We start from the raw sequence: 11,663 nt of genomic DNA, 5'->3' as shown, positions 1-11,663 counted from the left end.
ATAAATTATGATTTCTAAGTGTATTTGCCACAATTCAACTAATAATTACTCTTATATTTTAAGCTTGATTTAGATAAACTTGATTATGTTTAACTGTGATACTTTCTGATATTGAACGAAGCATAGAAACAACATAAAACAATGGTTCTCCTACTATCTGCGACGTGGTTCTTTTTCTGGTTTCTTCTCCCAGCAACCTTATTTACCAGTAAGATAGTTATACTGTTCATATATTATGGTTAATCAATTGCTTATTAATAATTGTATTGTTGTTTATATATTGACCATGAGGTGTATGAATTCACCATGTGTGTCTGGTGTATAAGAAGACACCCATGTTATAACTTGACAGTGAGCATGAGGTGTATGAATACACCATGTGTGTCTGGTGTATAAGAAGACACCCATGTTATAACTCCACAGTGAGCAGGAGGTGTATAAATACACCGTATGTGTCTGGTATATAAGAAGACACCCATGTTATAACTTGACAGTGAGCATGAAGTGAATGAATACACCATGTGTGTCTGGTGTATAAAAAGACACCCATGTTATGATTACAAGTACACATTAATACCATTATCCATTTTTACAGGTGTTATATTTCGTTTCAATGGGCTATCAGCGTTTTATTGTTTGTACTTGATAACTCTTCCTTATTCCCCCAGACTGCGTGGACTATATATGCGTAAGTTATATATTCATTTATTTCTACAAACCTTATATTCTCTATGGATACGGTCTTACTGCAAGTAAGAGGACCAGAGATTTATTACAGAGTTGGCCCATTGCCACTTTGTTTGGACCTTAATATAAAAACCTAATTCACCCATTTAGGCCACAGTTGGCCCATGGCTGACTTTTATTCACATTGTTATGAAAAAGCTTTTACAATATTCTGTTTGCCAAATTTTGACTATTTTTTGTGAGATTTATTTTTCAATTTGTAACAATGTTCATTATGACGTCACAGGTTCATGGAGAAGGTATTGTTTTGTCACACTTGTGTTCTCGGGCATGTTTGTGCTTGCTCATGCTGCATTCCAGGTTGCATTAGCCGTAAAGAAACCTTATGGCAGTTTGCTGGGACCACCATGTAAGTTACCACTACGCGTGGTCCTTATATTTTACTGGGGTTTCTGGCGTTTACCATANAGTTTAACGTCACCTTGTAAGTTTAATGCGATTCTTAGCAGTTGTGCGTTTATGCGAAAACTATATTGCATTCGCCTGATTTTGTCCAGAACTGCTAATTTCTAGAGACTGGCTCTCTGGCGAATAACTGCTTTGACCTTTTGCTATATATTATACGTAAATGGACATGTTATTTAATAAAGCTTAAATGTAAAATGTCCTTTTCAGGTTCATTTGCAGAAAGAACTGCGCGCTACGTTGGATTTCAAAGGTACGGTTGCCATAATTAGTAAAATCAAGTTACATTCCATATAGGGCACTTCAAGTTCAAAATATATTTTAGTTTGTTAATATATATCCATATGACTGGGAGTGGTGGAATTTGACTGTCATGATATTCAATACATTTAAAGTGACATGGCAACATCTATTGCTTCCCCTCAATTTCCCATTGCAATTGTATGACAATATGTATTCCTGTAAATTTCAATAAAATAGCTTCAGTTTCCCCTGAACTTCCAAGTTAAAATATAACAGGACACTCTAATATCTTAACTCCTGTCTTTCCCATACATTTCTTCCAATTGTAATCTGTCCTAAATTTCAAGTCCTTGACAAGGACCTCACCCACATGGTTATTTAATGCTTAATTCATTTGAAACCCCCTGAGTTGCTTCTGATAAGGTGTAACAACCACTTTATTTAATCAAAATTTCTTTTGTCTGTTAAAATTAATGCCTTGCTTTTTAACCAAAACTATTTCATTTATTTTATCCAAATTAAGTGATAAAAACATGGTTTTTGAACCATATAGGAAGCATCTCACAATGGTTGCTAATATAAAACTGATTATTGGTGGATATATAGTCTTATTGGTGGATATATAGTGGGGTGGGGGAAGATGGGACACCTTTAGCACAAAATATATAAATATCCTGGTCGTGTTTTAAACAAATAACAATGGTCTATGAAAGTCGCGAGGACAAGGTTTTATAATTCTTTAAATATTCTTTGTTTACTACCAAAATGTACGAGAAAATAGAATGAAAAGGTGTCCCATTTTCCCCATCCTACTATATGTAACATTACTAATGCCCATTCATACATTACAACTATGTTGTACAGATTGGATTCAACAAGTGTAGCAAATATTTGCCGATTAATTGTTCCAGATGTGACAACTTTTATTGTCTCAGTCATTACAATGATATTGATCAATAAGTCAGAAGGTAAGAGCATTACTTGCATACTTAGGCACCTATCTTTCATAATATCAGGGAAGGTGGGGATATTTAAACCCCTAATCCTGTGAAAAAGTTAGTTTCGAGCACAATGTCTGTTGTAACTACACAGCTAATTTACATGTTTGTATAAAAATATATTTACCTATAAACTAGTCACTAATGGCCTGTTCTAATTTTCGTTCATGACGAGAAAAACAATCACATACAACAAATTTGTTTTAACTCATAAGCATGCACGCAGGTGTATGAAACAGAACACCCATGCGGCCATGCTATATAGACTGTCGTTACCCCACCATGCGAGGATAAATAAATTACATACATGGTAACTGGTAAGCGTACACGAAGTTTATGAAACAGAACACCCATGCGGCCATGCTATATAGACTGTCGTTACCCCACCATGCGAGGATAAATAAATTACATATGTGGTAACTGGTAAGCGTGCACAAAGTTTATGGAACGGAACACCCATGCGGCCATGCTATATAGACTGTCGTTACCCCACCATGCGAGGATAAATAAATTACATACATGGTAACTGGTAAGCGTACACGAAGTTTATGAAACAGAACACCCATGCGGCCATGCTATATAGACTGTCGTTACCCCACCATGCGAGGATAAATAAATTACATACATGGTAACTGGTAAGCGTACACGAAGTTTATGAAACGGAACACGTGTGTTATAACAACCGCTGTTGCTCCACCATGCAATGATAAATAAATTACATACGTGGCAACTGGTAAGTGGGCACGATGTTTATAAAATAGAACACCCGTGTTGTAACAACTGATGTTTCCCTGGCATGCAAGGATAAATAAGTTACATTCATTCTTTTTTCACTTTACCCCTAGCCTACCTACACGAACACGAAGATCAACAAACGAATGCACAAACCACTCAACAACTTAAAAGTGAAGTTTCTCGTGAAAAAGCAATGAATGGATTTGTTTTGTTTTTAACAGTGATTTTGCTAGCTGTGGCAGGTAAGCTTATATAAGTATAGTTTCTGGTAGATTTATCAATTTTTAAATTATGCCTGAACGTTTATGGCACTTTATGCCACAAAAAATTCTGTGGCACTTGAAGCCACGGCATCTAGGAAATACCATGACCACGCCACAAACCATGCCTTTAATATTTAAGTCATATGGTACAGAACCTATGTGTTACTATACTGAGTATACCATTATCCTGATAAAGACATCCCATTTCGGAAGTTAAACTGTTGAAAGTTTTACAATAAAAAATAGGGTGAAGATTAATATAGTTGCAATGAGCCTTGCACCAACATCCTGTTCTATTCTATTCTATTCTGTATGGGTGAGGTCTGTGAGGACCAACATCCTGTTAGTACTCACCTATTCTGGTATAACTTATATATACACGCTTGAATATACACAGGCATTCCTTCTGCTTGATTATACATATAAGCAGAAGACAGGCATGGTTATACATATACACAGAAATTCCGAACATTGTTGTTTTACCGTAAAAAGCCCTTTGAAGATAATTATAATTACAATAGGCCTCCAATTTATAGACCCACATAAACACAGGAAATGCGTTCCCCAGTGTGGTCTTTAGTAACTTTATTTCGTTACTCTATCCATGGCCTTTTTTTAATATATATATTGTTTTATTCCTTTAAAACATTGGTATTACCAGTATTGAATAGGCTATGTAATATTCAATCGACTAATTACAGTTTTAACCAACCTATTTGTTTCTTATACAAAAACAGGCATTGCGTACCCCAGCGTGGTATCTAGTATATATCTCCTATATATATTATAGCCTAAAACTAATCCTATTGTATGGGTTTCAAAACGTTGGTTGCTTAACAATAATCAGCTACTGAAAAGTGATAATTATATTTATAATATGCCTAGCTATCTTGTTTAAAACCGTACATAAACACAGGCATTGCGTACCCCAGTGTTGTATCCAGTATATATCTCTTATCATTCATCACATTATCCATGATGTGGGCGTTTCATAAACCACTTCTTACACCAGCTGTTGCTCTTATGAGGTTTGTCATAAGGGACATTGTTACATCATAAAGCTATCTATTTCTGCATATTAATTCCAATTAAACAATTAACAACTTGGCGATTCAAATATAACTTGGCTTAAGATAAATTACTTGTCTAGAAAAGTTTTTTTTCGGGATATTTTTTGTCATAGAATGTTTAAAAGTATTTTTTTTTATCAAAACCTTAAAATGATTTCATTTTAAATGTTTTAAAATTATGATCAGAAAACACATTTTTAATTTTTTTATCACAATTTTTTTTTTTATTTCTGTTATTTTTTTTCTTTGTTCACTGATTATGACTCAAAAAAACAGGGCGTTCTTGTGTGCCATTGCAAGTTTTCAACTGTTAATGTTATATCTATACCAAATCCAACATATTCAAGATCTTATTCCAAAAGAATCAATTTATACGAGGTAGGTAACAATGTGTGGTGTGATGTCATAATATATATGCGGTTATATTGTAACAATATGGGATTATTATTACTAATAAAACTGAACACTCCTGTTATAACAACTGTCATTGCCTTTTAATGCGAGGATAAATAAGTTAATTATGGCAACCAGAAAATGGGCTTAAAACACTCATATTTTAACTTCCAAAGTTGCCCAGCACTTGATAAACTGACATTTCTTTCCAACAGTCTAAATACTCTATCCCCAGATTATTTGGTTTAACCCCAATCATATACACGAACTGTACAACCCCCAACACACTCCTGCTCTACCCTGGGTTGAAGTGGACGGTCTATGTCGGGCCTGCAAGTATTTTCCTTCTACTTTGGTCCATGGCTGTGGGGGTCAGAATGTTCTTCAGAGATTATTGGGTAAGATGGTTTATGTGGTAGTAAAGGGTATTTTTAATGTTTTAGGGGTGTTTTTAATGTTTTAGGGGTATTTTTAATGTGTTAGGGGTATTTTTAATGTTTTAAGGGGTGTTTTTTAGGGGTATTTTAATGTTTTAGGGGTATTTTTAATGTGTTAGGGGTATTTTTAATGTTTTAAGGGGTGTTTTTTAGGGGTATTTTAATGTTTCAGGGGTATTTTTTAAAGTAAGTAATGTTTCAGGGGTATTTTTAATGTTTCAGGGGTATTTTTTAAAGTAAGTAATGTTTCAGGGGTATTTCTTGGTTTTAAATGTCACTCAATAATGAGTTAAGCCTCTTATTTTTAAGTTAATGACATAGGTGTCAAACATATTGGTTTATATCTAATATCTTGTGTTATGCGATTAGGTATTTAAGTTATAATGTCAGAATATAATCTGTAACCTGTGAATTTGTTTACATGCTAAGTTACATACGTTGTCTATTATATCGGTATCTAAATTTTTTAGTATGAGTCATGTCCCATTTTACTAACATGTAGCTCATTACTTTTTACTTATTTAGAACAAAATTTAGGAATTTTCGTATACAGTGTTCAGTTTGTTTGTATATCTTGTTTATCACAGATAAAATTTATTTCATGCCTATTTAAAATAAATTTAAAAATTTGTCCACATACAATGTATTTTTGCTATAAGTTCCTATTAGCTAGGTTATTTCAACTCTAATGCAAGCATATAATGTGTAACCACTGAATTTGTTTATTTTGACCATACATGGCTAAAATGTAACCCATTGCTTTTTACTTTTTTTAAAACAAAAAGAGGAATTTGTTCACATACAATATATTTTTTGCTATGAGTTTTTATTACTTTACCCCATATTGAAATATATACCGAGATAAAATTGTCATTTTCTTTAAATCATTGCATGTGAAATTCAAATCAATTTACTTTTCCACACTTTGATTTTTTGTGCAATTTCAAATTTATTTGTGCTTATTATTTTTTGCCAAAATTTTTTAGGCATTGGCGAAACAGTTAAACGAAGACTTACCAGTGCTACCTAGTGGTTCAAAACGAACGCCAAATTCGGAACGAAGGGTAAGTTAGCTATGATGACAACAATGGGGTATACTGTGGTGGCTTTATACACCTCATGCTCACTGTCGAGTTGGGATACTTTCATGTTTATCCTTGGGGTGGGAAACCAGGGGTTTAATATACCTCATGCTTTCAACATAGTTGGCCAATTTTAAACATATTTAAAACATCAGTCTAAGTGGCCCATATTGAATAGTTAGTTTAACTTACATTTCAAAATAGACAAGGCAAAACAATGGAGTAAAATATGAGGTGAAACGTGTGGGGGAGGCGTGTAATTAAAGTGACAATTGTCTTGGAGATATTTATTTTATTACTTTTACGGCTTCTGTTCAATGGTGTCATCTTGAATTTTGTTTATATTTTGCCCAAATTTTGTTTAAATAGTTTTTATTAATTCTTCCTTAAAGTAATGTTGCTTATTTTGTTAACTGTTACTGCATTTTAATTATATTAGGGTGGGGGAGGATGGGACACCTTTTCATTCTGTTTTCTCGTCCCATTTATTAGTAAACAAAGAACATTCAAAGAATTATAAAACTATATCCTCACGACTCCCATAGACCGCTGTTAATTGTTTAAAACACGATCAGGATATTTGGATATTAAGTGCCAATCTTCCCCCATCTTCCCCCACCCTACTACACAAGGTATTTTATTTATTTTTTAATTCTATAAAAAAATTATTTTCTATATATCTAACAGTTTATTTTAAAATAGTTACGCTTAAAACCTTGATATTAATTTGCTTTAAATAAAGCTTTAGCTTGAGTGTCTATTTTCCGGTGATACTAATACTTTATACAATAAGTTTTTCAATTTCCTTTTAAAACTATTCTTGGCTTTTATTAAACTGGTAATTTCTTTAAATATTTGCTTTCCTAACAAAGTGTGTGGTTTTGTAAAATTAGAGTTTATTAATTTACAACTGTTTGTGTGTTTTTTTTATAAAAGATTATTTTTTATATTAAATTTTCATAATACTTTAAAAAAAAAAAAAACATAAAGAAGGAAAAAACATGATTAGGAAATATGGGATATTATGTGCTAATGGTATCCATCTTACCCCACAATACCATACGGGATATTATATACTACCGATGTTCCATCTTACCCCACATTAATTAAACATATTTTTTGGTGTGAGTTGTTTTGGTAGCCTACTAAATAAAGTTTGTTTCAGGTTGTTTTAGTGAATGAAGATGACCATACTGCAGTTAACCAAGTCTGTTGATATATTTGCATTTAACACATAGTGTGATTGTACTTGTTTTAACACATAGTGCTTGGTTGTTCTTTCATTTAACTCTAAAACTGGTTTTGGGGTCTTTCATTTAACTCTAACACAGTTTTGATTCCTTTCATTTAACTCTAATACGGTTTTGGGGTCTTTCATTAAACTCTAACCTGGTTCTGCATCTTTGCATTTAACCGAAAGTGTGATTGTAGACTGTAGTGTTGTCTTTTAACTAATTTTTGCTATGGTTGTGACTTTTATTTAACTCTAAACTAGTTTTGGGGTCTTTTTATTTAATTCATTGTGTAAATGTCCTTGTTTTCTTTAACCCATAGTGATTGCGGTGCTTTCTTTCATTTAAAAATAGTTTTTTTGTGGCTTTTTCATTTACGTCTAGTGTAAAACTGTAAATGTCCCTTTTATTAAAACATAGTATGTTCTGATTGGGTATGTGGTCCTTTAACCTACAGCGTGATGAATGTCTCTTTAGCACATAGTCTATGTGACATAGTGTTGCCTGTGGCTGTGACCTTATCATTTAACTTTAATACGGTTTTGTTTCTTTGCATTATGTTTTAACACATAGTGTTGTGGTTGTTCTTTCATTTAATCTAAACTGGTTTTGACTCTTTTCGTTTACCTCTAGTATGTTTGTGGTGCTTTCTTTCAACCGGTATTGTGGAGATTGTCCTTTTTTTTAACACATAGGGCTGTGATTGTGGCTTTATCATTTAACTCTAACCTAGGTTTCCATGTTTGCATTTACCTCATAGTGCGGTGAATGTCTTTTTAATTTAACTCTAACCTGGTTTTCAGTCTCTGCATTTGCCTTATATAATGAATGCCCCTTTCGCACATAGTGTGTCCTGTGGTTGTGAGTGTTTTTTCGTTTAACTCTAATACGGTTCTGCATTTTTGCATTTAACTTTATTATAGTAAAATTTAACTTTGTTATAGTAACTGTTTTAACCATATTACTGTGACTGTTTTTTCATCTCACTCTAACCTAGTTTTGTAACCTTTCATTTAACTCTAGTGTAGTGGCTTTTATACTTTTTAAGACAGTGTAAATATCCCTTTTATTTGACGTGTAGTGTAACTGCAGTGCTTTTTTGTGCTGTGGTTATTCTTTCATTTAGTGAATGTATCTTTATTTTACTTATAGTGAGGTAGTATGCTAGTATCAGCCAAAAAACACAAATTTTCTTTGTCATTTTCAATACAAACATAGCAGCCAATATACAAGACACATGAAGTTAAAATAAATTTTAAAACTTTATATTAATACTTAAAATTATCAAATCTGATCCTAAAACACCACGCTACTATGTGTTTGTTTACACCCATTTTGTCAACAATGGTCATTGTTAACACACAATACACCTTTATCAGCATGTAGCATGTTGCACAAATTTGATTTCATTCTTTGCAAAAAAGTCAAATAACAAATATTACACAAAAACTTTTAAAAATTCACAAAGTTTTTATTTTAACTCATCTTTTTACAGTGCTGTACTTTAGCTACAGTTTAAACTATCCTAATATTGACTTTAAATTTCATATTTTTTTTCATTAACAGAATTAACAGCACTCATATTTCTTTCGCAGTTATTAATAATTAACAAGCATTATACTAACTAGTCTGCAATAATATTTACCAAGTTGTAAATATGATGCATATGTTACTGTTGGTATACTTTTATTTATTTTAACCATCCTCAGTGTTAGATGAGACAAGAGTGAGTGTTACAAGTACCAAGCTGGTACTTGTAAACACTCACTCTTGTCCCATCCAACACTGAGGATGGTTAAAGTTGGCTACCCACATCACAATATGTATTATGACATCACACACATCTAAAACAAACCTAATTATCCCAGCCATTGGTCCAAGGAGAGGAACTTCCACAAAACTATGACTCAATGGCACCGAGTTCAAATCCAGCTGTGGTGAATGGAGAAGAAAATGGGGGTAAATATGTTTGATTAGTTGTTTTATTACAAGTCAGTGTTTCTAATTCTTATTTTTTACAAGCCAACATTTTCTAATTCACTAATGGGTTTTCAAGTATTAGCCATACATGAACAATCACCCACAAAGTAACATACTGGTAACTTGTAAGCGGGCATGAGGTGTATGAAACAGAACACCAGTGTTATAACGACTGTCGTTGCCCCACCATGCAAGGATAAATAAGTTACATACATGGTAACTTATAATCGAGCACGAGGTGTTTGAAACACGACACCCGTTTTTTAAGTTCCATAAATACTTTCAGATTTTATTTACAGAAACTGCTGAAGGTCAGGAAATTATGGAACAACCAAACAATAGCGGATTGTTGCACACAATTGAAGGCCAAATATCTAAGTTGAAACATTTCAGTTTCTACGTGGTCGCTCTCATTATAATGATGGTCAGTGTAACTTATGCTTGTTGTTGAGTTATAACATGGGTGTCTTCTTATACACCAGACACACATTGTGTATTCATACACCTCATGCTTACTGTCAAGTTATAACATGGGTGCCTTCTTATACACCAGACACACATGATGTATTCATACACCTCATGCTTACTGTCAAGTTATAACATGGGTGTCTTTTTATACACCAGACACACATGGTGTATTCATACACCTCATGTTCACTGTAAGTTATAACATGGGTGCCTTCTTATACACCAGACACACATGGTGTATTCATACACCTCATGTTCACTGTCAAGTTATAACATGGGTGTGTTCTTATACACCAGACACACATGGTGTATTCATACACCTCATGTTCACTGTAGGGTTATAACTAGTGTGTCTTTTTATACACCAGACACACATGGTGTATTCATACACCTCATGTTCACTGTCAAGTTATAACATGGTGTGTGTTCTTATACACCAGACACACATGGTGTATTCATACACCTCATGTTCACTGTAGGGTTATAACATGTGTGTCTTCTGATACACCAGACACACATGGTGTATTCATACACCTCATGTTCACTGTAGGGTTATAACTAGTGTGTCTTCTGATACACCAGACACACATGGTGTATTTATACACCTCATGCTCACTGTCAAGTTATAACATGGGTGTGTTCTTATACACCAGACACACATGGTGTATTCATACACCTCATGTTCACTGTAGGGTTATAACTAGTGTGTCTTCTGATACACCAGACACACATGGTGTATTCATACACCTCATGTTCACTGTAGGGTTATAACATGGGTGTCTTCTAAACACCAGACACTTATAGTGTATCCATACACCTCACTGACTAATAATCCTCCAAACACCCCCCAACCACCAGAAGTAAGTTTTGAACCCTGTATCTTATGTTCTAGGTATGGAGCGTAACTTACCATAGTTGGCTGACGTTCGTTCTCCTAATATGGTCATGCGGTTTATGGATGACGAAGGAAAGATCGTGGTACACTCTTTGCTGCTCCCCAGTGTTCACTATTTATGGAATCGCTATTCTTTTAATACAGGTTGGGTGTATAGGGTTTATTTTACCGTAAATTTAGAAAATGTTAAGTTCCTAGTTTGGTTAGGTTCTATGTAGAATATATTATGTGTTAAGCCTTGTTTAACTTTAACCATCTTCAGTGTTAGATGAGACAAGAGTGAGTGTTACAAGTACCAAGCTGGTCTTTATATAACACTCACTCTTGTCTCATCTAACACTGAGGATGGTGCAGTTTCAGTTAATCAACTTTAACCATCCTCAATGTTAGACGAGATAAAACCAACATAAAAACAAACAAAACCATTTCTAATCTGTTCTTACTTTTCCAGTTCATTTATTCATTGGACTTAAATGAGTCAGAACTCCCAACCACTATCAACCAAACAGATGGCAATATCTTGTATTTATCAGCGTTTGGAATGCGACGATACGCTTATCCTTGTTTGCCACTTGGTGCTCAGGTTAAAAATGTTTCCATTTTGTGTAGGGTGTTGTTTTATGATTTTTATGTAAGGCTTGTTTTGAAAGTAAGCTTGGTATGTTTTATTTGATACGCCAAAATGCATTTGTCTGCGTCCATTGCATTTTTATCA

General features: G+C 33.7%; 1 protein-coding gene across 6 annotated transcripts in view; it reads left to right on the top strand.

The window, feature by feature from the left end:
- Nucleotides 1-59: 59 nt before the first annotated feature.
- The window catches only part of LOC100181562 (piezo-type mechanosensitive ion channel component 1-like), a 39,708-nt gene continuing 28,104 nt past the window's right edge, over nt 60-11,663 (top strand). For 5 of the 6 annotated variants that reach the window (XM_026835087.1, XM_018812426.2, XM_026835085.1 and 2 more), the window contains exons 1-15: nt 60-208; nt 596-688; nt 974-1,096; nt 1,363-1,405; nt 2,260-2,363; nt 3,239-3,370; nt 4,308-4,419; nt 4,738-4,839; nt 5,090-5,252; nt 6,278-6,355; nt 7,539-7,580; nt 9,474-9,564; nt 9,885-10,009; nt 10,946-11,092; nt 11,400-11,531. In XM_026835087.1, the coding sequence (XP_026690888.1) occupies nt 142-208; nt 596-688; nt 974-1,096; nt 1,363-1,405; nt 2,260-2,363; nt 3,239-3,370; nt 4,308-4,419; nt 4,738-4,839; nt 5,090-5,252; nt 6,278-6,355; nt 7,539-7,580; nt 9,474-9,564; nt 9,885-10,009; nt 10,946-11,092; nt 11,400-11,531 (1,554 nt within the window). In that variant the 5' untranslated portion in view covers nt 60-141. The remainder of the gene's footprint in view (nt 209-595; nt 689-973; nt 1,097-1,362; nt 1,406-2,259; nt 2,364-3,238; nt 3,371-4,307; nt 4,420-4,737; nt 4,840-5,089; nt 5,253-6,277; nt 6,356-7,538; nt 7,581-9,473; nt 9,565-9,884; nt 10,010-10,945; nt 11,093-11,399; nt 11,532-11,663) is intronic. The other variant, XM_026835088.1, reaches the window with a different exon arrangement.

The sequence above is a fragment of the Ciona intestinalis genome, chromosome 7 (assembly GCF_000224145.3).
Source record: "Ciona intestinalis chromosome 7, KH, whole genome shotgun sequence".
In the NCBI taxonomy this organism is placed as follows: domain Eukaryota; kingdom Metazoa; phylum Chordata; class Ascidiacea; order Phlebobranchia; family Cionidae; genus Ciona; species Ciona intestinalis.
Note: the sequence above shows the minus strand (reverse complement) of the source record. Positions and strands in the feature narration are given on the sequence as shown.